General features: G+C 36.4%; 1 protein-coding gene across 7 annotated transcripts in view; it reads left to right on the forward strand.

The window, feature by feature from the left end:
- The window catches only part of ryr1 (ryanodine receptor 1 (skeletal)), a 114,304-nt gene that overhangs the window by 65,717 nt on the left and 21,622 nt on the right, over positions 1–26,965 (forward strand). For 2 of the 7 annotated variants that reach the window (XM_004917103.2, XM_002939248.3), the window contains 27 exons: positions 424–505; positions 629–759; positions 1,402–1,722; positions 2,287–2,527; positions 3,879–3,966; positions 4,078–4,170; positions 5,483–5,497; positions 7,183–7,353; positions 8,388–8,447; positions 8,652–8,786; positions 8,909–9,021; positions 9,574–9,670; positions 10,504–10,610; positions 10,700–10,751; positions 11,440–11,508; positions 12,281–12,380; positions 12,508–12,587; positions 14,891–14,967; positions 15,484–15,557; positions 16,671–16,688; positions 19,586–19,666; positions 20,005–20,093; positions 20,176–20,304; positions 20,529–20,633; positions 22,567–22,596; positions 26,476–26,557; positions 26,823–26,958. In XM_004917103.2, coding sequence (XP_004917160.1) covers positions 424–505; positions 629–759; positions 1,402–1,722; positions 2,287–2,527; positions 3,879–3,966; positions 4,078–4,170; positions 5,483–5,497; positions 7,183–7,353; positions 8,388–8,447; positions 8,652–8,786; positions 8,909–9,021; positions 9,574–9,670; positions 10,504–10,610; positions 10,700–10,751; positions 11,440–11,508; positions 12,281–12,380; positions 12,508–12,587; positions 14,891–14,967; positions 15,484–15,557; positions 16,671–16,688; positions 19,586–19,666; positions 20,005–20,093; positions 20,176–20,304; positions 20,529–20,633; positions 22,567–22,596; positions 26,476–26,557; positions 26,823–26,958 — 2,776 coding nt within the window. The remainder of the gene's footprint in view (positions 1–423; positions 506–628; positions 760–1,401; positions 1,723–2,286; positions 2,528–3,878; positions 3,967–4,077; positions 4,171–5,482; positions 5,498–7,182; positions 7,354–8,387; positions 8,448–8,651; positions 8,787–8,908; positions 9,022–9,573; positions 9,671–10,503; positions 10,611–10,699; positions 10,752–11,439; positions 11,509–12,280; positions 12,381–12,507; positions 12,588–14,890; positions 14,968–15,483; positions 15,558–16,670; positions 16,689–19,585; positions 19,667–20,004; positions 20,094–20,175; positions 20,305–20,528; positions 20,634–22,566; positions 22,597–26,475; positions 26,558–26,822; positions 26,959–26,965) is intronic. The other 5 variants (XM_004917106.2, XM_012969016.2, XM_012969015.2 and 2 more) reach the window with 3 other exon arrangements.

Genomic DNA, 26,965 nt, shown 5'->3' on the forward strand with positions numbered 1-26,965 from the left:
GTATGGAAAAAAATGTTGGTGTGGGCATGTGTATTGACTGAAATCCTTATGTGGATTCTTGATAAACCGATTAACACTTTAACATATATAATGAAAATGTGCATTACTTCAATGCAAAGATTTTGTGTACTTTTTGTGTACCTTTAACTGTTTTTTATTTGAAAATGATATTGTATTGGAAATACATTGTAGTGCTACACCAAACCAGGATATGTATTAAGTTGTTTAAGAGAAACTTTTTTGACCTGTTGCCATCAAAGTTTCCTTTCAGACATTGTCCTTTTCCCTGCAGGCTAGGATTTTGAAAGTTTCAACATTGCTCAATTAGCTAGGGCCCATATTTTCTAAAGATTACTATATTAAATCCAGCCAAATATGTGATTTATAAAACATCTTAATGGTTTTTCTCATGTTTTTTTGCAGTGGATGATGTGCAAGTCTCTTGCTATAGGACACTGTGCAGTATCTACTCCCTTGGGACAACTAAGAGTCCCTATGTAGAAAAGTAAGGAACAATAGTGTTTCTGTATGTTTGTCTCATTCTGTCTGATTTAGGTATGTGGTTGTTAGAATATTAACAGCAATATAAATGTGAATCTGGTGCTAAATTGTTTATCTTGTTTTGTAGGCAGCGGCCAGCACTGGGTGAGTGTCTGGCCCGACTTGCTGCAGCAATGCCTGTGGCCTTCTTGGAGCCATCCTTAAATGAATATAATATCTACTCAGTGTATACTACCAAGTCACCTCGTGAGCGAGCCAGTAAGTAATGCATGGAGATACATAAAATCTCTGGAATTAAAGGGGAACTGAACTAAAATTTGTTAAACAGCCCCACACAACACACAAACCCATAATATTCTTATGTCTGTAATCTGTTCCTTCAAAAAGTATGAATAAATACCACTTTTATATGCTGAAATCCAGCTACAAAACTGTTTTTCTCTTTCTGCATCATTAGAAATTCTTGCAGGGGGGAGGGACTAAATCATTGATGTTACAAATTGCAGCAACTTCTCCACAACTTACAGACAGCATACAGGAACTACATAACCCACAATGCATTGCACTGTGATGTTCTCTTCCTTATTGACATAATGTGTGCAGGGAATTATGGGATTTGGAGGATGCAGGCTGAAGAGGTCGACTATTGTTAATTTTTTTTTTCATCTTAAAGTAGTCAGTCAGATCAGCAAGAGAAAAGGAGGCTAGGCTTAGGTAACTGTTCTAAACTATATTATTGCATTAAAAATCATGAAAATGCAGCATTTTTAATTGATGTATATATTGCAAAGTTGCTTGAAATTATATTTACTTTTCAAAAAGCTTAAGTTGTGTTTGTGTGTAGTTCCCCTTTAATTATATTTTCTAGATCTCATTTAACATCTACCTTCTTTATTTTAGTCCTGGGTCTTCCCAATTCTGTGGAAGAGATGTGCCCTGATATTCCTGACCTTGAAACTTTAATGAAGGACATTAGTATGTTGGCAGAGTCTGGTGCCCGTTACACAGAAATGCCCCATGTTATTGAAGTAACTCTACCCATGCTGTGTAATTACCTTCCTCGATGGTGGGAACGTGGACCAGAAAATATTCCTGATGATTCTTCTCCATGTTGTACCAGTGTGACCTCCGAGCACCTGAACACACTTCTGGGAAATATTTTGCGTATCGTTGTTAATAACTTGGGCATTGATGAGGCCTCCTGGATGAAAAGACTTGCAGGTACAGTAGGAAGGCATCAATAAAAGGAAATAATTCCTACTTCTAGGTCTACTGATTGAGTATGGATGGTAGTGTGTCTTTTATCATGTAAGCTCATATATCATTGAAAAACATTTACAGACATTTACATGTGACAATACTGGGCAGAAGTTGTTGTTTCACAGAATGGATATATGAAGGTTACAGTTTGTGAATATTGCTTTCAGAGTCTGCACATTTTGTGAGGTTAAAAGATGTATGAGCCTCAAAACAGTATAGGTGCAAATAAATATGTCACGAAGGGTAAAATTTTTAACTGCTAAAATGATCTGTCTGCCTGATCCAAATAATAGATTTCAATTCAAATACTATTGAATACCTACTATTCTGCTGTCCAAACTACAGCTATATTTGGTTTATTGTCATGGGAGCTGTACATTTAACTGGAATGAGCTGGGGTATGCCCATGCCCTAGTTTGTAATTTTACCTTTAAATGGTTTTAGTACAAATGCACCCATTGGGGAATGTGAAGATATTTTACAGTACAGCAAATTACTGCAGTAATCGAATGATTTGCCTTTCAGTTTTTGCTCAGCCCATAGTGAGCAAGGCAAAGCCTGAGCTCCTTCGTTCCCACTTTATTCCTACCATGGAGAAGCTGAAGAAGCGTGCAGGAAAAGTTGTTGCAGAAGAAGAACAGTTGAGAATGGAGGCCAAAAGCGAGTCTGAAGATTCAGAAAGTCTGATAAGGGATGAGTTTTCAGTTCTGTGTAGAGACCTTTATGCTCTATATCCTCTACTTATCCGCTATGTGGATAACAACAGGTAATTAGCCGTTCCCATTACATACTGCAAATTCTGTATCTGAGCCACTCAGAACAGCATTGCCATACAATTATAAGGTAATTTACCTATATTTGCCTGCAGTGCATTCTATTCCATGTTATATGAGCTTTAACTAGGCTATAGATGGAACTTTCAGATATGACTACCTGGGGTTTATTTGAAGTCTCCAAACAGTGGTTAACTTGAACCTTTCTGTAAAAGAACTCTTACATTATATTCAGTTATTAGAAATCACACAGCAACATTTTAGAAATAAATTGGTGTTTACCAAACCAGCACTAACAAAACTTTGAAGAAGCTTTTTGAAAAGATTGAAAGATTTCAAAGAGGCTGTGTACTGATTTAATTTTTGTGTGCGGGGTTTACATGTCCTTTAAATACAAAGTAAATGTATTGGAGTTACCATCACAAAGCCCAGAACTTAATCCTATTGAAAATTTGTGAACTGAATGTAAAAGTATGTCACGATTAAGTGGCCCACACACCTGACTGCCTCATACCAGTTCTGTATTGCCACTGTATTGCCAGCAAAATATATGTAAACTTTTAACCCACAGGAAGTCAGATATGGTAAATAAAAGCTAAAAATACAAGTCTCAAAAACTTTGAAATGACTCCATATGGAAATACAGTAGGTAATACACCCTATTTGACATAACACAGGCAATGTATGGCAACATGACAAGAGACAAGTTGTAAATAATTACGTTTTCACATATTTAGGGCTGTGGCAGACGAGGAGACTAGTCGCCCGCGACAAAACTCCCTTGTCGCAGGCGACTAGTCTCCCCAAAATACCATCCCCCCCGCGAGTATGTAAATCGCCGGTGGGATGGCATATGACTTTGGGGAAATTGTGGTGCTGTGTAAAATATTCCACTGGCGATTTACATACTCGCCAGTGGCATGGTATTTCGGAGAGATTAGTCACACCCGCAACAAGGGAAATTTGTGACGGGCGACTAGTTTCCCCCTGTGCCACAGCCCTTAGAGTTGGTGTGTGTCAACTTTAGGGCTTAGCTGTAGGTACAGGCCTCCTTGCACTAGAGAGTGCTGCATCTTGCATTTCATACTCCAAAGTGGACAAACCAGCAAACTGGTGCACAAAGTTAGTATAGATGAGGAAAGGTAATTGCTGCATGTATGGTATTTTATATATATTTTCCCTTTCATAAGAAAATGAGCATTATAGTGTTTATTACACTTTTTACAAAAATACCACAGTGACAATTCTAATTTTATGGGTTGCATCTGTAAATCATTCAGCAGCTCTATAGCAGTACACAGAAGTGCTATATTGAAGGTTTCTTTAAGGTTTCTCTTTTTATAGGGCACACTGGCTTACTGAGCCAAACTTGGATGCTGAGGAACTATTCAGAATGGTGGGAGAAGTCTTTATCTTCTGGTCAAAATCCCATGTAAGTTTTCTGAAGATGAAAATGGAAACCAAACCAAGGTTGATCCACAAAAGCTTATACAAAAGTATTTTCTTATCATTTAATCATTTCCACGTTTTTATTCTCTGTTAGAATTTCAAAAGAGAGGAACAGAACTTTGTTGTGCAAAATGAAATCAATAACATGTCATTCCTGACTGCTGACAGCAAGAGCAAGATGTCCAAGGTTTGTGTATATTTGTATAAGAAATATTACCCTTTACACTACCCTATGCAGCAGACTGACTTTCCATTAATACACCTTCCTAGTAGTAGACTTACAGCCTTTAATAGAGAACCTCTTGCATCTAATGCTGGCTCCTTTACACTGGTCCACCCAGCATCTAATATTGACGTCATATACTGCCATTCTTACAGACTTAAAAGTCTTCTCACAATTGCTTTGTTAGATTCAAACCACAACTTTTTCTGCTAACTTTACATAATCTGCAGCTGTTTTCTCAGTCCTGTTTTATGTTCTTAACTTCAAATTATCACTTCATCATCACTGACTATCCTAGTCTTTTATACTGAATTTTCAGCAGTGAACATTTCCTCCTCAAGTACAGGCCTCTTCAGGTCTTGAGTACTAACCTTATCAGCTCCAATTTGAACAGATTCTCCACCAGACTACTTGACCATAGGCCACGATGGACATCTTCAGCACACTCAGACACAATACCAGAATATTCAGTATCACCTCTTCAGAAAACTAACACTAGTATTTCAGTTTTAAGCTCTTCATAAATGGTAATCTCTGCATCCTATTCTATGCTCTGCATCTGGCCTGTTAAACTCACTTTTAATTAAATATATTGCGTATCAATACAGGCCTCTTCCACACTAGGTTCTAATAATATTGGGATATCATCAACAAAACATTATGTTTTTAAATATCTCTGTTTCAGTTTTTGTGCACTTTTATGGGTAGTTTTATACTATATCTAGTTTTTATAAAATAACAAATTTAAAACTGCCTGTCAAAGTATTTCAACACACACCCCTACTCAGAAAATATTGCCCCTTCTACTGACACTATGCTTTCTGCTTTCCACTGTTCATTCTTTACATTTACTCTTATGTTGCCTTCAAAAATACCTTTTTTTCATACTGTCTCTATATATGCCTAACTCCCTCTGAGACACAAACCAGTGCATTCAATCCATCTGCTTTAAAATATATTTATATATCAAAGTAAATATATTCTGACACTGAGCTTTATAATACACCCTTGTTTAGATTTAATGCCTGACGTTCCCTCTTTCAGCTGATCCTTCTTTTCATTGCTGATTCCTCAGTGAAATACATTTTGTCAGCTGATATATAGCAAATATATTTTGAATATATCTGAGGTAAAACAACGACATCCTCATAAGTTAAAGGAGTCCTTGATTTACTCCCTGCTTAGTGCAAATTTATCTTAAATCGGTCAAATTGTGCAATGTTGACCGACCCTCTGTAACAATCTTTTGTGTTTCTTTTTCTGTTCTCTTATGTAGTCTGGAGACAGTCAGGTTAGAAGTCAATTTATTTTACTATGGTTTGGCTGCCACAGTGTTGCCCTGTGCCTGCATTGAAAGCATGGCTCTTTCTGTCTGTCCTTCTCTCCCACCACTTGTCACCTTTCCCACTAAAGTGTTAAAAACACTTTAAAGTGTCACTTGTGTGCTGGTAGATGTGTGCAGATGTTATTGGTAAGAATTTCTTTTTCAAGCAATTTTTTTGTAAGAATGCGGCTTTAAATTTGAAAAAATATAGTCGGCTTCAAAATGAAATACAAACTTTACAATCTTTATTAATATATCTTCATAAATCTTCTAAGAGCGATGGCTATATGTGTGTGTTTTAGGCCATTGCTTAGATTTAGCATTTGACCCAAGCATGTGCTCAGTAGGTCAGTAGGGGCAGAAAGGAGTGCTGAATAGATAAATATAAATAAAAACCTTTAAGCCTTTGTCGTGTGGTGTTCTGTAATCTGCTGGAGGACTGATGCCGCAGGCCGGATGCTGCTGCAGGTGGCTTAGTGAGAGCTCAGAAGGACAGAAGACTTTTGCATGCTGATAGCAAGAGTTAATGATAATGAAGCATAGATGGCTATATTTTTTGCCTGCCCAAGCAACACATGGCACGCAGAATGTGTTGGCAATGAGTGAGGACAGTTGTGAGAAGGGAGTTGAATGTTTCATAAGACAAAATCTTACCCAGATTTCTAAGTGCATACAGTAGCATGCCAATGTCCATCTTTACTGTTCACTTCTGCATGTGTTTTATCTACACAACTGATGTGTTCAGGATTCTAGGTGTGCTCACCCCAATATGGACATATGTTTACTGTAGAAATGCAATGCATTCATATTTCCATCCATGGAAATTGGGCATATACATGTCTGGAACTGATGTTTTCATCATTATGCACATTTGCACCTAGGCAGTAGCCAATAGCAACATACCACGTCTTGGGTCCCATTGTTCTCAAACACCTTATTATCAGCAAATGCTTATTACATTTAAAAGGTTCATATTATTATTACCCTGGAAGATGCATTTCCATATTTACAGGGCTGGTCTGGTGACACTAAATTTGGTCCATGGTGACATTAGACTATTTCTTAGTACAGATATTATATTTTAAAAGACCCCATGCATGCTCATTCCCTAACCCTTAAAGACCCCATGCAAGACCCTCAGAATTTTATTTTATTGCTATCCCTGAAATGTTGGCATTCTATGCCAAATTGGATCCTGTTTTCCATTCTGAATTACCAACACATTTGCAGCAATTTAGTTACGTATTCAAGTCCAAACTAAGATATGACATAAAATTAATATTGACCTTACTAATACAGAATATGTACCAGTGAGCTTAATATTCAGTAATAATATATATATATATTTATTTTCTCTGCTCTGCAAATGAGGGCGCCCATATGGGTAATGGCTTTGTAGATGAGTAGACTTTGGCACTGAGAAGATATTGTTTGGATGAGGAACACCTTGTGAACACTGACATGATGGAGCACTGGGCAATATGGTGCTGAATTTCTTGGTTTTCTTCTGGTCTTCAGAGATGTTTGCTATCTCTTCACATTGTATTTCAATGTGAGAAACATACAGCATGACTGAGTGCATGCATTTCCCATGTTTTGTTCTGTATTTGGATAAATTCACTATTTGGAATCACTTTTGTATTTTCCTGCAGTCTGGAGGATCTGACCAGGAGCGCACAAAGAAGAAACGACGCGGAGACCGTTACTCTGTGCAAACGTCCCTTATTGTGGCTACCCTTAAAAAGATGCTGCCTATTGGTTTAAATATGTGCTCACCTACTGACCAAGAGCTGATTACATTAGCCAAAACACGCTATTCATTGGTGAGATTTACATTTCATCGCAATATGTGTCGATCATGTTTATAGTGAACCTGTAGAAAATAGATATTCATGAGTTGGAAGAAGAAGACAGTTTCATATAACCAATTTATTTGTTTTAAATCAGATCAAATAAACATTTTAATTGTTATTCAGCTACAGACAAGACTGCTGAAAATAATAACAGATGTAAATGTTGTGGCGTATGGCATCAATATATCTTTTCATTTCCACAGGTTTTACAGAAATTTCATTTATCCCAGAATGTTTCTGCCACATAAAGTACATGAATATAAATATAATTAAATGAGAGTTATTGAAAGTTAGAATTGAGGTTTATGTTGGTAAATTTAATATCAGTTTTATGCACCACTTTTGGTAAAACAGAATGCAACCAACTGGACTAAAATATCACATATATATAATTTTCAGTGCAATATACTGCATTTTAAGCATTTGTTACTTGTTCAAACTACAGTGAAATCATGTATTTTGAACTCAAAAGCGCAAGCATTAAAAAATGCTATATAAAAAATGTATATACAAGTATAGGACCCATTATCCAGAATGCTCGGGACCAAGGGTAGTCCGGATAAGGGGTCTTTCCGTAATTTGGATCTCCATACCTTAAGTCTACTAAAAAGTTAATAAACCATTAATTTAACACAATAGGATGGTTTTGCATCCAATAAGGATTAATTATATCTTAGTTGGGATCAATTACATGGTACTGTTTTATTACTACAGAGAAAAAGAAAATCAGTTTTAAAATTCTGAATTATTTCATTAAAATGGAGTCTATGGGAGACAGGCTTTCCGTAATTCAGAGTTTTCTGGATAATGGGTTTCCGGATAAGGGATCCCATACCTGTATTAACATTTTGATGTGATAAACACGCATTTCAATAGACACACATCCAATCAACCCTACTGCAGGCCTGGCTATCCCAAAGGCTGCAATCTGAGCCTCTCCCATTGTGTTTTCTCACCTACAGATCAATATTTTTCTTTAATATTTTGTCTTTTTTCTTTTACAGAAAGACACAGATGAAGAAGTCAGGGAGTTTTTACAGAATAACCTTCATCTACAGGGCAAGGTAGGCTATTTGTGGAGTGGGTGTATTTTTGTATTCTTCAATATACTTTTTCTTCTTTCATTTTATCTGATGCTTCTGTATGTTGCTGTTTTTTGCATTCTGATAATATCTCTCTGTCATCTACCTTATTCTCCGTTTCTTGTCTCACAGCTTCTGAACTCTCCCTCACTCCAGTCTTCTTCCTTGCTTTTGTCTCCTTTGCAGTGTGATAACTCCTCTATGCGCTGGCAGATGGCTTTATATAACAAGATGTCTGGGAAAGCTGAAGACTCCAATAATCCAGAGAAGATTGTTAAACGTGTGCAGGAAGTCTCAGCAGTCCTCTTTCACCTGGAGCTGGTGAGTTAGAGTTGGAGTGTAATATATTCCTATCATTCCTATGCTATGCACAGAGTTATAATGATCACACCCTACTAACATTTGGCTTTCCTCTTGCTTACTTTTTTTCTGCTCTATCCCAGACTGAGCACCCCTTCAAATCGAAGAAAGCCGTTTGGCATAAGCTTCTTTCTAAACAGCGTCGACGGGCTGTGGTGGCCTGTTTCCGTATGACCCCACTGTATAATCTTCCCAGGTACATAATAATATTTGTAAAGCCATTACACTCTCTTTCATATAAGCACAATCTCCTGACCTATACCATTCTGGCAGGAGTATTCCAGAGTGTTTAACGGATAAAGATGGCTCAAGTTAAAGTGAATATATGTGACCTAATGAATGCCTCATCTAGAGCATCCTCAGAGATGTTTAAATAAATTCAAGTGATACTGACAAATGCTTTCAATTGATAGGAACTTGCAAATTTTAAAGGACTTAAGTCTTTTTTTTTTTTTTTTTTTTTAAATAAAAAAGTGCCTCTAACCCACCCCAAGCTGAATCTACACCTACTGACACTATGACCTGACCACTAAGACTAGTTCTCTCATGAGGTGTATGTACCACTGGGTGATCTTTTATTACTAGTAATACCAACATCCTCCCATTAATTATAGGAAATTTGTCAGTATCACTTTAAACATTTCTAAGACAAAGAATTAGCTCTTTTCCTCGCAGTATGGGGCTATCACCTACTGCACCACTGAAAGGGCCTTTTGAGCGGATTTTTATATGTGCATGTTTTCTGCAGGCACCGTGCCTGTAACATGTTCCTGGAGGGTTACAAACAAGCCTGGATAATGAGTGAAGCTCATGACTTTGAAGACAGGATGATTGATGACTTATCTGTGAGTAACATTCCATCAAGGATTAATTAAAGCACAACATTACCAAATTATTTTGAAATTCTAATACAATATGACTACAGGTATGGGACCTATTATCAAGAAAGCTCGGGACCTGGGGTTTTACGGATAAGGGATGTTTCCATAATTTGGATCTCCAAATTATGGAATAAACCCAATAGGCTTGCTTTGCCTCAAATAAGGATTATTTATATCTTAGTTGGGATCAAGTAAAAGGTACTGTTTTATAATTACAGAGAAAAAGGAAATCATTTTATAAAATTAAAATGATTTGCTTATAATGGAGTCTATGGGAGATGACCTTTCCGTAATTCGAAACTTTCTGGATAACGGGTTTCCTGATAGGGGATCCCATACCTCTACTATATAAAGTGTTGTTGCCATGCTTTAACTTTTTATTGCATAATATATGTGAAACCTGTTATCCATTAATAATATTGTCGGGCACTGCTTACCACTAAACTACCATCAATCAATCATTATATAGTACAGTAATTTTAGAGTAATTTTTAGAGTCATTTTCTCACAATCTTGGGCTGAATAGTTGTGTTTTATAACTACCAGCATACCTAGACAGATGTTGTGAATTGTAGTCGGCACCAGCAGGGTCAGACAGAAGATACCTGTATTTTAGGAACAAGCAAAGACTTTCAGCTGGCCCTCAGCCCCCATTTTGTATAATTTTTTTAGAATTTCAAGTACTTGCACTATATTGACTCTAATGAGAGTTAGGAAGTTAGGATTTCCAATCTAATATTTGATAATTATATTACACAAAATCAGAGGTGGTCTCTTAGTTGCCTCTTATTCTATAGAAATCCAGTGAAGCAGAAGAAGAAGAGGAAGAGCAAGAGGAGAAAAAACCAGACCCTCTGCACCAACTTATTCTGCATTTCAGCAGAACTGCCCTCACAGAAAAGAGGTGAGTGAATGGATAGGGAAAGTTATACCATGATCAGATTTAGTTTGTTATAACTTAATGCTTATTGTTGTCCCTGCTTTTCTCTGCAGCAAGCTAGATGAAGACTACTTGTACATGGCCTATGCTGATATCATGGCAAAGGTAAGAAATGTAAACATGATCAGTCTATTGTAAACATCTTATATTCTCTCCTTTAATTTTGACTACTGCAGTTGATTTCATTTAAAAAAAAATCTTAATCACCTCCTTCTATCAGTTCTACATGCCTGTATCAAAACTATTTGAAACTCACCATGTGCTGCCTTTCTGTTATGTTAAACAATTTTTAGAGTTTAGAGAACCATTTTGCAGCAATGAGGTTTGTTTGCCCATTGTCATAGACTAATAATATTTGCATAATCTTAACTGGTGCATAAGATTGAATAAAGAATATACATACCTTCTTTCCAAAGCTTATTAAATAGTCATCTAGGACAGGGCTGTCTAACTGCTGGCCCGCAGGCTGGATGTGGCTCTCCAAAGGATTTTTGTGACCCCCAGTCTTCTCAGAGGCTCCATAGACTTTACTATATGACATTGTTATTTTAATCTTATCTGCCTTCCAACATGCTGTATAAGATGTAATTGGCCCATCACATGTAATACAGAGGAAAGCACTGATCTAAGGTATTGCACCAGTTGGTATTATGCATCATTCTTCTTTTGCAACTTGTGCATTGTAAATATAAGAAAGGATGAAGCTTTACTAAAAAAAGACTTTTGAATTGTGCATTGCGTGAAGTAGATTTTGTGTTTAAATAACACTATTCACTGCCCTGTCTTGTCACAGAGTTGCCACATGGAGGATGAGTCAGAGGAAGCTGCTGAAGATGAAGAAGAAGTTGAACTTACATTTGAAGTATGTACATGTACATCCCACAAAGACGCATTAGTTATTTTTCTAATATCTTCCTCTCTCTCTCTTCTTTCTACTAATTCCTGAGCTCCCATCATTTCCCTGCTTCATTTGGCTACTATATGAACTTTCTTTTTCTCTTACTGCCTTCTCACTAATTCTAATCCTTATTTTTTCTAGTTCCACTGTGTTGCATATACATAGCTTATCCTTATTCCTGCCATCTATTAATCTTGGAGTATTCCTGCATTCATTCTTCTTTGTCCTAAAAATAATTCTTGGTTGATATGATACAGCAAACAAGTTATTTACATTTTTGCATTGTATCCATTTTATTTAATGTTTAATACAATATTTCACTGCTTTCTTTCTCCCTCCTGCCTGCTAATTATCAGCTCCTATCTTCCATTAATGTAGCGAGGATCATTATCTGTTCTCTTCTCTTACCTAGCATTTTCCTAAATATATTTAATTAAAATACAACACCCAGACACCCATCATCATTTCCTTTAATGCAATTCTTTACAACCATACACGATTAGCTGTCACATGTCAAAACATTATGAACTGTAATGCAAGATTCTCACTTAAAGATTCATGCACCACTCACACAAAAACATTTTGTGATTTGCAGTATTTGCACTCAGTGCTGACAAACAGAGTATGCTAGAAAAACTAAAAAGTGGGAAATTAACATGAAAGTATCACTTTTCATCTGTAACTCTGTTCTCTTTTCCTTTTATTTAATTTTTTTAAACAAATCTCTCGTAAACAGGAGAAAGAGATGGAAAAGCAGAAACTGTTATATCAGCAATCTAGGCTACATAACCGCGGAGCTGCAGAGATGGTCCTGCAAATGATTAGTGCATGTAAAGGTGAGGCTAGGAGCAAAACAAAACTTTGTTCATGTATGTTAACCAATAAAAATATCTTTGTATTAGAAATATTTTTTAGGGTTTCTATGTGAATATTGGTCTGTTAACAGATAATATTGTCCATCAGGTGAGCCAGGATCCATGGTCTCTTCCACCCTCAAACTGGGTATCTCCATCCTTAATGGGGGAAACAGTGATGTTCAACAGGTGAGATATTTCCATCTGGGATAAGCCTTCATACTCTTAGGAGTCATTTTTTCTATTTAAAATAATACCTTTGGATCATTTCCTTTTTTTATGAGTGAATAGATAGATAACCATAGGGTTAAACACACAACAGGCTTACAGTGCTATGGTTTGTTTGATTTAAAACAAAGGCTTTTTAGAAAACACCTGCAATGCAAGAAATGTTTTTTTAAATGACCTATTCATCCTTTTCGTATTTACCCTCACTGTCCATAGGTCAGGCTTTTTACAAATTCTGGTTTCATTTAAAACACCACCAAAATTATTATACTATTATACTGTTTGTGAGCTCATTTCGATAAATAATTGGAAGCTTCAACTCATTTGTGGATTTGAAGATAGTGAAGCAATTGGAGCAAAATAGTTGCACGCCATCAAGATATAATGAAAGCCAGACTGTGAAGACTTATTCCCTCCCTTCCAACCTTTCCCCGATATACCCAGCTGACACAATAAAACACATTGACACCGTTATGTGGGTGGAGTTCGGCCACAGCTTTATTACGAATCCAAACATCACAATAGTCCTTTCCATGTATTTCAAACTTTACCAAACATCTTAATGAACTTTATAGCTGTTTTAAAGCGAATGACAGTCACTGCAAATGCAGTGGGCATGTGGAAACCGTCAAACAACACCAGAGATTAAATGGCCAAGGACTATCACCCGTCATTAGCTGTGACAAATGAAATAAGAGCATATATATATATATTTTATTTTATTTTTTTTTAATAAACAGTGCCTGAAAAGAAAAATATATCATATAGCTGAGAGAAAATACAGAATTACAGGTCACAAGATAGATGTGCTTAAACAGGAAGGGGGGGAGGGAGATATCGCTCTGTAAGACTGCAGGAGGGGTGAGATGCTATGCGGGAAGCTGACAGGCAGACAAAGGGGAGGGGTGAGTGAAGAGGCTGTTATTCCCTGAATGGATGTAACTTAACCACTTATAAGCCCGGAGGGAATTGAGCCCCAGGTGGCTCCACAGTCCCTCCGCACTTTCATTAGATATTTCAGCGCTCTCCAGGAGTTACAGCAAGTAAACCATGTAGAAAAAAGACATGAGAGTACTCTTAGAGAACCAGATTTCCTGTTGGGAACTGAAACATTAAAAAAATATATATTGTGCCTTTGTTTGTTTTTGTGTGTGTCTATATCAATATCTGTCTATAGAAATGAATCAAAGCCAGTATACAGGTTGGCACTCGAACATCCATGTGAAAGCTTGTCCTGAGTGCAGTCCATGCTTGTATACAATTGGCAAAGGCTGGGGATCCAGCTGAAACGTTAGGTTTGTTCTCTAATAAATTACCCTTTGGATTTATTAGTCCTGTGATTACAAACAAATTTCTCCAAGCCTAATGTCTTTCTTGAACATAACAGCCCATGTAATGAAAATGACAGAAACTGGGCAATGAGATTTTAAAAGAAATCCTAAAGTTCATGGAAGAAGGACATAAATTATACCATTATGACTCATTATAGACAGTATGTTTAAATTTGCATGTTTAATCTTGGTAACAAACCTCTAGGATGCTGGAAATATTGAAGAAAATACACCCTTGGTTGAATATTTAGTTCAGCAACAGATTTTAGTTGCTTACTTAGGGGCAGATTTACTAATCCACGAACGGTCTGAAGGTGTCCGAAGGCGTTTTTTTCGTAATGATCATTATTTTTGCGACTTTTTCGTCGCCATCACGACTTTTCCGTATGTTCCGCGACTTTTTAGTCGCCGCCGCAACTTTTCTGTATATTTTCCGCAACTTTTTCGTCGCCATCGCGAAAAAATCACATTGGTTTTTCCGCCGTTTACAATCGCTCAATACGAAAAAATCGCGGCAGCGACAAAATAGTCGCGCAAAATACGATAAAGTCACGGCGGCGACGAAAAGATGGCGAAATTACGCCGAAATTTTCGTTTCCAATCCGAATTTTTCCCTTTCGAGATTCGGATTCGTGGATTAGTAAATCTCCCCCTTAGTCTCTAATAGTAATAGTAATAGAAGGGAATATTGCAGGTGTTGCGCTGTCTCAGGGTGGTCACTACAGATACAGGTGTCCTCGTTTTGTCTTTAATACAGTAGAATAATGATGAATTTATCTGACTTCATCTCATTTCAGCTTTTGTATAAGTTCGATTTTATTCCTGTTTTGCTAACAGCATATCCTTGTCCTAGTTTTAAATTGAACCATTGTTGACTTTTTTTTAAAAAACTGACACTAACGTTTGTCCTATTATTTTTCTATCACCACAAAGAAAATGTTGGATTACCTGAAGGAAAAGAGGGAAGTGGGCTTTTTCCAGAGTGTGCAGGCCTTAATGCAAACCTGCAGGTAAGAGGTTGTCCAGCATTCCTATGTAGTGAATTGATTACTTGAAAAACAACACATTTGTGGACTAAATTATATTCAAATGATTGTCATGCATAGAAACAATGTTCCCTCTAATTTCTTCTTGACTGTGTGCAGTTTTAAAAACCGTGTGCTTACTTAAAAAAAACCTGGTGTGCGCAATACAAAATTTCTTTGTGCGCACCACAATTTATTGTATACACTGGTCTTGTGATGTGTGTATGCACAAGCGAATGAAGTCTAACAGGGCTTAATAAAATCCTTTGGAGCATCACCTTCTGCCAGTGGGCTTCTGGTTGGACAGTCTTGAATTAGGATATTATGTAAAATGTGGTTTATTCTAGAGTCTGGAGACACCTCCAGATATAATAATGTGAGAAGTAAAGAAGTAATCTGATTGCATAGTTATATTTTTTGTTGAGACATAAAGTAATACCATCTTTCTGTACTCTGTGATTTCTTCCATTTAACACACCTATGTGAACCTCCACATATCAGTGTACTTGACCTGAATGCTTTTGAACGTCAGAATAAAGCAGAAGGGCTCGGCATGGTAACGGAGGATGGGACAAGTGAGTTGCCACACAACATGAATGACTGAATTTATTATTCTATAGTACATAATAGTAGTAATTGTGTGAGAATCACTGTTATTACAGTCAGGGACTATATTACTGGTTCTTTTACAAACTTTTCATAGCCTTGTTTGGTCCCATGTTTTCTGTAACTGGAAGCAACCCTTAACGTAAAGTAAATTCTACCTGTGCACCTTGAGAACCTTATACTGTTTAGTGTTATTTTTTGCAGTCAAATAAGGAATCAGGTATCTAGTACCAATTCGGACCAAAATGCAAGCATAAAATGGTGTCTACATAGACTCAATTAAATGCTGTACTGTGTGTATAATAAATCAACTATTGGAAAAGTTAAAAATGTATGAATAGATAGTTTTAGATTTGAAGCTTGGCAGTTTACTTATTAGATGGAAACATTTTTGTTTCTAGCAATAGTGATTCTATAATGATTTTATGATTTGCCTGAATTCCCTTTTCATTTTCCTACTTTTACCTGTATCACATTTTTCCTAAAACATTCAGGGATCATTTATTAATGAGCTACAAAGCCACAAAGGTACAAAAACATCAGCTCTATAAAATATGGTTGATCACCCAGTATTCTTCACATTTGCAGCCACCCCTGGTGTTAATTGGCCACTTATGTAAGTATAGTCTACATGGACTTGTTTGGGACACTGCTGGTGATTGCAGGAATGGTTGTAGCTATGATCTCTACTCAGCTACAAAGCCTGTCCTAGCTGTCAGTGTCATTAATGGCCAGTGCAGCAGCACCACAAACTGGCAATACACTGTTGTGTCAGGTTGCAAAGGTGCAGTAGCTGGGAGCAAAATGTCATGACATTGTTTTTACTGCAGATCCATTATACTAGTGGCTCCTTAGTAAATGAACCCCATGGACAATTATTAATACATTTGCAGTTGGGTTGTTCTCTTTCTTTCTCTTTGTTTTGGGGGTAATATAAACTTGTTAATTTATTCTTGTGTCATCCAATTAATTTCTTTGTAATAATAATAATCACATTTTCCTTCCTGTTCCCTGACATGTGGTTGCTCCCCCTCCTTTTCCTGCCTGCTTCTCTCTCATTCCCTGACCTCCTTGGTACCCAGTCATCAACCGTGAACAGGGTAAATGTTCCAATAAAACTCACTTCTCATAATGCTTATGCTAACACCTTAGCAATCTCACATACCCCTTGCTAGGCTGATCATCCCCATCACTACCTAAAGTCTTGACTGCCATTACAGGAATTCATTCAGAAGGGTTAGTAACTTGACTACAGGCCCATACGATGTATTTATAGTCTTTTTTAGCCCTGCAGTTACAACCTGCTTCTATTTAGGCAGTAGCTTCAGAGCTTTCTGTTGCTCTATAAGTCCAGGTTATTAAACTATGTCTGATCAGCACCAGTGTCTAGTAACTGTAAGGTATGCTATTGAGTTGGGTTAAGTCAGAAGGCACATGAAATAGTTCTCACTTTGTAAGTAAAGCTATGTTAAATAATAGCTTTCACCAGTGTTTCTAATATCATGCTTACTTAATGGCCAAATTGGAAAAAAACTGACATTTGTGGACATATTCAGAGAACAACTCAAAATGTCCAAAGGCCTTATTATGGCATTATTTGTAATGTATTATGATTCATAACAAATGCCTGCTGCCAATTTCAAAAAGGTAGAAACTTACATATATACCCCATGAGGTTTATATTAGTGTTAGCATTATCATTCATTGATATTACATACTGCACCAACGCCTGTTTAAGCCATAGATACGAGTGTAGTGGAATGAAGTGCATTGTATAGAAATAAATCAGGATACACTCTAAGAGATGGTATGGGGATGATGCTTAGTAATTGCCATCATAACTAATTCACATGAACCAACCTGGATAATGAAACTTATCCTGTTACCTTCCAATAGGGATATGCAGAATCCATGATTCAGTTCAGGATTTTGCTAAATCCTTGTGCTTTTTTTGCAAGATTCAGGTTTGGCAGAATCTTGAGTGTTCAGCCAAACCGAATCTGAACCCTTAATCATGTGAATTTAAAGCTTTGGACAACTAACACAACAATTTTTTGTTCACAGTTGATGCATCTTTTACTTTGCTTAAATTTATTAAGCAATTTAGGGTTCAGATTTGGTTTCTTTTGCCAAGGATTTGGTATTTGGCTTAATCTAAAAATTATGGATTTGATGAATCTCTCCCTTCAAAACTTACCACATACTAACAGTCAATAAAAATGCAGGCGAAGCAGTAACTGTTAGTGCCTCATTTCTGGTGGCTTTGCAAAAATCATTGCATTGTCAGTTATATTCTGCCTTTCCCACAGCCCAGAACCAACTAACAAATATTTAAGGGCAGATTTATCAAAATGTAAGTTTAAAAGTTTAATACATAAAAACTCACCCCCGATCTTTTCATTCCTATTGGGTTTTTAGAAGTGTATTTATCAAATGGTGAACGTTTTTTTCACCCATTGATAAATACACTTCTAAAACTCCCATAGGAATGAATAGCACTTACAGTAATGCTTCACTGAGCCCTCTACCAAAAGAAACACGATTTCTTGCCTCCTTTTTTGTAAACATGTTCTTTGGTATCAGGCATCTCTCTCATTAAAATCCTTCATTCCTGGGGCCAGAGTCTGCACAGTTCTCTCCTCTCTCCCTTCTCCTGCTCCCCCTCCCCCTCCCATAAGAATTTATAGAACTCACTCCCCCCCCTTAGGAATTTGTAATCTGAGCTACCAGCCTCTACAGCTGCAGCAGGAAGCTAGGAAGCTAAAATGGCAGCTGCTATCTTAAACAAAGGGAGGGAGCTTCTAGGGCTCTTTACTCAGGTATGGTATAGCTTTCTGCAGAATGTGGCAGAATGTGGCAAATTTATTGGCAGTAAAATGCCAAAATGACTTTCCTTCTCCTTTAAGGGGATTCCAGAAGATGAACCATATAATGATTGTACTTATTGGCATACTAGTGGTAGCTCTGAATAGTTTCAAAGAGGTGTCATGAGATCTGGTTTTGATTAATTTATATGTTTTACTAAGTCAAATTAGAGATGTGTCCTAAAGGCTTCAGACAGGAAGTTGCCATGTTATGCTCTCTTGTTCTCTATGCTCTTTGTTCTGAAACCACTATAATAATATGTAATAAGTACTTGAAATAAAATTTCAGGACAAGGACACAAATTTGACCTACTGTATATATCAACTAAAAATATTTTAGAAACATCACACAAAAATTTATATATATAAAAAGGAAGATACATCTTTAAATATTTGGTATGTTTAAGATCCATATAGTTCAGGAAAGAAGGATGGGCAAAGAGATTATCTGCACACAAGATTATCTGCATAAAAGGCCAACTAAATTTGAATCTTTTTGGGTTCGACTCTCCTTCCCACCTGCAGCCCCTAACTGCATGGATTTGGTTTGTATCTGGTTTGTAGTGTGTAAGAAGAAAATAGCTAATTGTTCACTGATCTTCACAGAGCGGGCACTAACACAGCTCTATGCTTCAATCTTATCTACTTGTATCTTGTTTTAGACTTGCTTTTTTATATCTGTCATTTATTTACCAATGTATTTCATTTTCTTTGCTCTATTATTACTTCCCTTGTTCAACACTTTCCCTGTTTCTTTTTACATCTGTCCTTTTGACTTTTTTCTCTCTATCACGCCTGTTTCTATCTCTGTATTTCTTTTTCTGCATTACTATAATTTGCTCTGCATTGCACTGTTTCGTCCTCATTTTCTTTCTTTGTTATTCTGCTTATTCCACTCCTGTAACCACACACACTCCTTTCATTATATCCCCTGTTGTTCTTTGCTTTCCTGATCAAACCCCTCTTTTATTAACTTTTCCTTTTTCATCTTTCATTTCCCCATCTACCATTTTTCCAGTCAAGCTAACCTCTGTTTTCTTATCTGCTTCTTTCCTTGCTTTCTGCCATACCAATCTCTCCTTCTTTGTTTATGTTCCTTTTTATCCTTCAATTCAATATTTCAAAATTTTTAGGAGAAAAGGTGATGGCAGATGACCAGTTCACCCAAGATCTTTTCCGCTTACTTCAGCTGCTTTGTGAGGGCCACAATAATGGTATGAAAGTTATGCATATTTCTTATATATATATATATATATATATATATATATATATATATGTAAAAAATACTGATACACACCAGGAAAATTTCATCAAAAAAGATACTTATTTTATTTAGATCGACGTTTCGGTCCTCACCCGGGACCTTTATCAAGATCTTGGTGTGCATCAGCATTTTTTACATATATATATATATAATCTAATCATTATAAATGCCCCAATTGTTAAGAGACAATAGTCTTAAAATATGTATGCCAAGATTCTGTGAAATGCAGCAAAATTCTGTAAGTGCAAACAAAACAAAATGATTTGTCTTTATACTCTCTTCTTACAGATTTCCAGAATTACTTACGTACTCAGACTGGAAACACGACCACTATTAATATTATCATCTGTACTGTAGACTATCTGCTACGTCTACAGGTAAAACTTTCTGATGCCAAATCTGTTGTTCAGTATGAACTGTATACTGTATATCTCTGACCATTTGTCCCTCCAATTCCAGGAATCTATTAGTGATTTTTATTGGTATTATTCCGGAAAGGATATTATTGATGATCAGGGGAAAAGGAATTTCTCCAAAGCCATGTCAGTGGCAAAACAAGTGTTCAACAGCTTAACAGAATACATTCAGGTAACATTATTTTTCTGCATCAGTTTCTACTAGCAATGTATTTGTGAAAGTTGTTTAGTTTGGCAGCAATTTCCACTATAACATACATAGTGTAATGTCATACATATAAGTATACTTCCACTTCCCAAAATAGTTTGCCTTTGTTTTATAAACTTGGAAACAAAATCTTTTTCCTTTTACCTTTCTGACTTCATTCTGATAATTGTATCCATTGCTTTTCCCAGGGTCCCTGCACTGGAAACCAGCAAAGCCTGGCACACAGTCGCTTGTGGGATGCTGTGGTTGGCTTCCTTCATGTCTTTGCTCACATGATGATGAAACTTGCCCAGGTAAGATAAAATGCTCCTGGCTCCGATGTTCTGCAATGAATTGTAACAGGGTGCATAAATCTTCCCATGCTTTATGTAATCTGGAATTAGATGTGTCTTAGATGTGTCTGCATAGAACTGACATAATGAATGTACAATGGATTGTAAAGGTTATTACTGGTATTTTCCCAGCTTCCTAACAAAGGTTTATTAGATTAGATTAGATTTTTTTTTGCACTAACTGTATCTCCGCAGAGATGACAGATTAGCATTATAAGTCCTCTTGATGTCCAAAAATGCATTCAGTGTGGCCAGGTTTTTAAACACACAATAAAATAAACCACCGCTGTATAAAAATGTTCCTAAAGCAGCACCAAATACAGTGGATCCACTAAAATAAATTAAATAAATGTTTTTACACAGACTCTGTAAAGGGTGAATATGCTCCTGTCCACTTCTTGACTACACTGAGTTGATGTAATAAGTCTTTTGTTTTAATGGTTTTCCAGTTTATGAGCTCCCTGTATGTGATGTAGTAGTTAAGGTAGATTTAGTATTGATCAGCTGGAATAATCATTCAAATCTGTCCTCTCCTACTCTAAGGGCCAGTCCACTGGTGGTTATATTACAGACATTTTTTATAATGTCCATGCCCTATTCAGCCATCCTGGCTGAAATGTGACCTTTTACATTATGCAACTAAATGAAAAGCACTTTCCAGTGATTTTCATGTGATTCCTTATAGACATATAAATATACAAATATCAGAATAAACGTAACACAAAAAAAGCACCACCTTTTCACATGTTTAGTTGATTTGCAGATTGTGAATGGACCTATAAATCTATAATAGAAATACTAGGGGAGGTTTAGGTTTTGAACTCTCATATAAGCTCAGTTGATTTGATTGAACTGAAGCCTATAGAATGAGGCTTGAGGTAACTGGGATAAAATCTGATAAAAACCTAATGCATTAAAAGGTACAGTTACATCAAGAAATGAACGTGTGTTCAAGTAATGGAAATATAATGTACTTTTGCCCTGGTAAAACTGGTGTGTTTGCTTGAGAAACAGTACTATAGTTTATATAAATAAGCTGCTGTGTAGCCATGGGGCAGCCATTCAAGCACAGGATACATAGTAGATAACAGATAAGCTCTGAAGAATCCCATTATATACTACACAGTTTCTGTTATCTGCTGTGTAACCTGTGCCTTTTCTCCCTTTTCCAGCTTGAATAGCTGCCCCTGTGGCTACACAGCAGCTTGTTTATATAAACTATAGTAGATTTTCTGAAGCAAACACACCAGTTGTACCAGTGCAGGACAACATTACATAATATTATAATTATTTTAAAACACTTTTATTTTTTGGTGTTACTGTCCCTGTAATTGGGGAGAAGTAATACTTATATTGAATTAACTAATTATAGGAAGCATATTAACTAATTATAAGAAGCATAACATGGAAATAATTGATAGCGGATATGAATTAATTGGCTAAGTGATTAAGTGATAAATCAATATTTATTTATACAAGGTGTTCTCTGGTGTTCTCTTTTGCAATCTCACCAAAAAATCAACCAGAATATTAAAAAAAAAGGAATTGGCCTTAATGGATGCCCAAAAACTCACAATTTGCAAGAAACAACTGTTGCATGACAAATATGACAGCTGCTTTAAATCTGGTGCAAAAAAATGTGCACTATTAATGCATAGCCCATTATAGACAATTATAATGATCTTTAGTAAATGGACACCTGAATGTGACTTCTTATGCAGTATACACACAAATCAATGAAATATCAATGTGTGCCTTGGAGTGTTACCATTCTCTTGGTGAGAACAAGCAATATATCTATGGTGTGTATAAGATCCAGCCCATAGCAGGTTGAGTAAAGTGATATCACTTGCTGAGTAGGTCTGAGTAACACTTTTATTCTAATGTGTAACAGATGCCCAAAAATGGAGGACTACGAGACGGAGTAAGACTATTTCTCTGTCGCACGGCTGCGTCTATTTCAACTGTCTCAGCTAGATATGCTCCCATTTCCTTTATGTGTCTGTCTCACTTTCCTGTCTCTTTACCAATCTTTGTGCCTGACTCTTGGCCAGGGTTTCAATAGAACCATCTTTTTTTATGATTTTATTCAGTATCTCTGTCCTCTCTAATTATCCCAACTACACTGTACTCTTTTTCCATCTGTGTTTTTCTCCAAATTCACTACTTTTTTTTCTCTCCTGTCCTACCTTGATCTATCAGTCACTTCACTTCTCCTCAAACTTTTCTGTTTCCCCTTCCCATTTCCCTTCACTGCCAGCAGCCGTATGACAGTGTAGAGTTTTGTTTGGGGTCTGCCCATTGTGTTGGGTCATTTCCATGCTTTCATTGTGGGTTCTGTGTATATTTTTTCGACATATGTGTCAGTCACCATGGGGAGGAGGGAAGGGGAGAGACAAAGTGTATCCCTCACACCCTGTGAGTATTTTCATAGGCTCTTAAAAACCTACTGACTGTTCTGGTGTAATGAAGACAGCCAAAGTGATTGTTTAAAGGCAATACTGTGGTCTAGTTTGTGATTATGACAAATGTTCAAAAAGGATATTAGCATGCTTGCATGAATGCTCACTTCTTGATATTAAACACATAACTCTTATAAGCAGAGAAGGCAGGTTTATATGTAAGTGTTAAAATTGATTTACATCAAAATATTTGTGTAATGTGTCTAACAGCATCAGAAAGATATGTGCCATACATTGCAAGCCAGTATACACAACCATAAAAATCATGTAAACTGGACAGATGCATCACACATGGGTTCTGCATATGCTGGTATAATTATATTGCCATCTTTGGATACCATATCTCTCCCTCCTTCTCCTCCCCTCAGTACACATGTTTGTCTGTTTCATGCAGCATTGCTCTTGTAGCATAATTACTGGGGGGGAAAGGGAGGGAAAGAGGGAACAGGATCACTTGACTTTCATCCCTTTACACCCTAATGTCTCCTGAGTATGGAGATTTTATGAATAGAGTTGTTGGGGGGCAATGGTCTGTAAACAGTCTGTTTTTATTTCATTGCACACAAGGATCATTTCTGGAGTCGCATTTACCCTGAGGTAAGATGGAGGCATTTGCTTTGAGGATAGGGTATCTGACCCATATTTTGCCATATACTTGTTAAATTAAGTTAGGTAAGGGACAGATAACCTTGAAATTAATTTTGATCATGCAGGCCATGTCATTCTAAGACCTATTCAAATTGGTACTTTCATTTGCAGTTGGTCTTTTAATGCTTGATTGAGCTGTTTTTATATTTTAGTGTTCTCGAGTGAATAACATACTTCAAGATGAACAGAAAAGGGGCTGGCTAGATTGATAAGTATTAAAGAATACTAACAAACTTAGAATCAATACTGATCTTATTTCACTAGAAAAGCAAATTAAAAAATGAAGACCAGTTGTAAAATGTATCTAAATATTACATTCCGCACCATGCAGATCATGTTCTATTTAATAGTTGGAACTAAGGGCTGATCAGTCATGAGGCTTTCTGTAGCGACAGCAAATAAGTCACCCTGAGCAGAAGTTAAATGTACTTTCTCAGATTCTCATTTTAAATTGCATGTTTAACTCTGCCAGAAAGGATTTCTGCAGCCTGTGTTCCTTTAGGATACACTCTCACAAAGAATAACCATTGATAGTGTAAGGTAGCGTGCAGTGGCCAGGCTCTGCCCCTTAGGCTGCAGCATAATATTGTACTGTAACAAATATTATAAAGAGCTACAAGGATACGCAGCGTTGTACAATCTTACGATATACAAAATTACACACAGGGAGGACAAGTGTTATAATAAATACAATAAATAAGTATAAATACAGTAGGAAGGAGGTGCCTGCCCTGTAGATCTTACAATCTAAGTGGTTGGGTAACATACAGACACAAATTAGAAGACAAGAGTGCACTAGGTATGGGCATTTGCCCTTAAGTGGAGGACTAGACAAAATATTGTTTTAGTGCTCCAGAAGGTAACATCTGAGTTGCAGTAGTGCAGTTCTGCATTCTGCACAATGAAGTTGTGGGACAGAAGATACAAAACAAATAAAAAATTAAGGGGATAGAAGGATGAAGATTAAGGAAGATAAACTTATTATAATAATGGGAAACTCAAAAATGTGATATTGTTTAATTTAGGCAAAAAGCAGCCAAAGGGCATGTGATCACAACAATACATTAAAAGCATACATTAAAAACATATTTCCATTAGAGCTTAAAAATGAACTTCACTTGAGGTTTAGAGAAACAACAACTGGTTTTCAGTTGAAGAAAAGTTCTTTCTTGCTGAGACGTGCTACCTGAAGAGGCTGTGCTGGCAGATTAAGTTGATAGACATCTAGTAGAGTTTTTTCTTGAAAAGTCCAGTTGTTTTAGACTTAATACTACTAGATACTGTATATCATGACCTGGATGAGTGAGAATTTCATAGACAAATTTGATAGATAGATACAAGGCAGAACGTACAAGTCTATTGGTAATATTTAGATTATAGTTAATTGTTCTAGGGTTTGATCCAATAGCCGTTTTGGAGCCAGGATTTTTTTTTCTAGTTTTCAAGGCAATATGGATTTGCATTTGATTATATAAACATCTATAAATTATACTTAAAAATGTAATAACTAACAAAAGTATGGTTATACTGGATAAAGGCAAAATAGGGATTTTATTAGCAAAATTCTACTTATGGAGAGGATTATTATCCCATGTTATCATAAGAATACTGTATCAGTCCTACCAACACACAGATTACCTAGAATGTGCTTATCCTGCCTTGTATCCTCTTTTTGTGTGATCAGCCTGGTTACACTTTTTAGCAGGATACTGTTCTCATTTGTTTAGTTCCACATCTTCTCATTTTCCTATCGATGAGCAGAACAGTATAACATGCCTGGGAGTAGAATGATGAGTACATTTGTTTAAAATTGGCATATTTTTGACTTTCAGTTCTCCTTTTTACTAAGAAGTTACCACAATGAAAACCCAATAAGAGCTCAAAATTGCTATTCAGTTAGCTAATTAACATGAAAAAGTATTTCTTTTTAATATTCTAATGTATCTAAAGTATCTGTAAAGTACAGTGCATTTTCCATGGCTCTATAATTTGAATAGGGTTACTAGGAAAATACATGGAAGTACAGACTTAAACAAGGTGTAAGCAAGGCACTGGCTGTTGGAGTACAGAGAAATCAAACAGACATAGGGCTGATTGGGCTTTATGGGTAGTCTGAAAAAAATGGATACATGTTGGAATTATGTTGGTAAGCTGCATTTACCAACTGCATTTGATTTGACAATATCAAAGCTGATTTCATGGAATTTAATGAGATGAGAATACTACTAGTGCCAAGAAAAGTAGGCAACATTATGGAGTCAAATGTCCCCTGTTGCTAATACTATTACTCAGATATACCTATGGCTTTTCTTCATATATTTACTGCTACTTTACTTAAATATTTAAATTACTGGACTTTATGGGGAATGTAATATTATGCTGTGCTAGTTGACATTTAATATTTGGGATATATATCATGATCTTCTTTACCCATACGTATATACATAAACCAAGTTTTGATATGAAATCTCAGGTAGAATAATACGGACTAATCTCAATGGGAAATAAGTGAAGTGAAATAAGCTACAGTCACTACCTGTGGGAGATGGATATCACAAGACATATCACAAGAAAGGTCTCAAAGTAAATGTTGTGGTGTATCATCTTCTTTGAGAATCTCAGCCATTTGGGGTGTTTCCTGACTGCCTTGATATTATCACTAATACATCTTAGTATTGCTATGTGTCTTGCAGGACTCAAGCCAGATTGGGCTTCTGAAGGAACTGCTGGATCTGCAAAAAGACATGGTTGTCATGCTGCTCTCTCTGCTAGAAGGTACAGTCATATATAGGTTCCTTCCCAGAATCATGCATAATAGTCCTTTTCAGAATATTACAATTGTGACTTTTTGTAGAGTGATTATAACTGTTATTCAGACTACCTTTATGTAAGTGTATTAAAATGAGAATGCTTTCCGATTTCTGTTTCTAGAATGATTGGCAGTTCCATTTAATATATAATTATTAGGTACACTGCCTCCTATACTGTAATGTTATCAACACATTTCATGCTAAACTAATTTGTTTTCCACTTTCCACAGGAAATATAGTTAATGGCACCATTGCTCGGCAGATGGTAGATATGTTGGTTGAATCCTCTAGCAATGTGGAGATGATTTTGAAATTTTTTGATATGTTTTTGAAGCTGAAGGACATAGTTGCATCTGATGCCTTCAGGTAAAGA

The sequence above is a fragment of the Xenopus tropicalis genome, chromosome 8, assembly GCF_000004195.4.
Source record: "Xenopus tropicalis strain Nigerian chromosome 8, UCB_Xtro_10.0, whole genome shotgun sequence".
Classification (NCBI taxonomy): Eukaryota; Metazoa; Chordata; class Amphibia; order Anura; family Pipidae; genus Xenopus; species Xenopus tropicalis.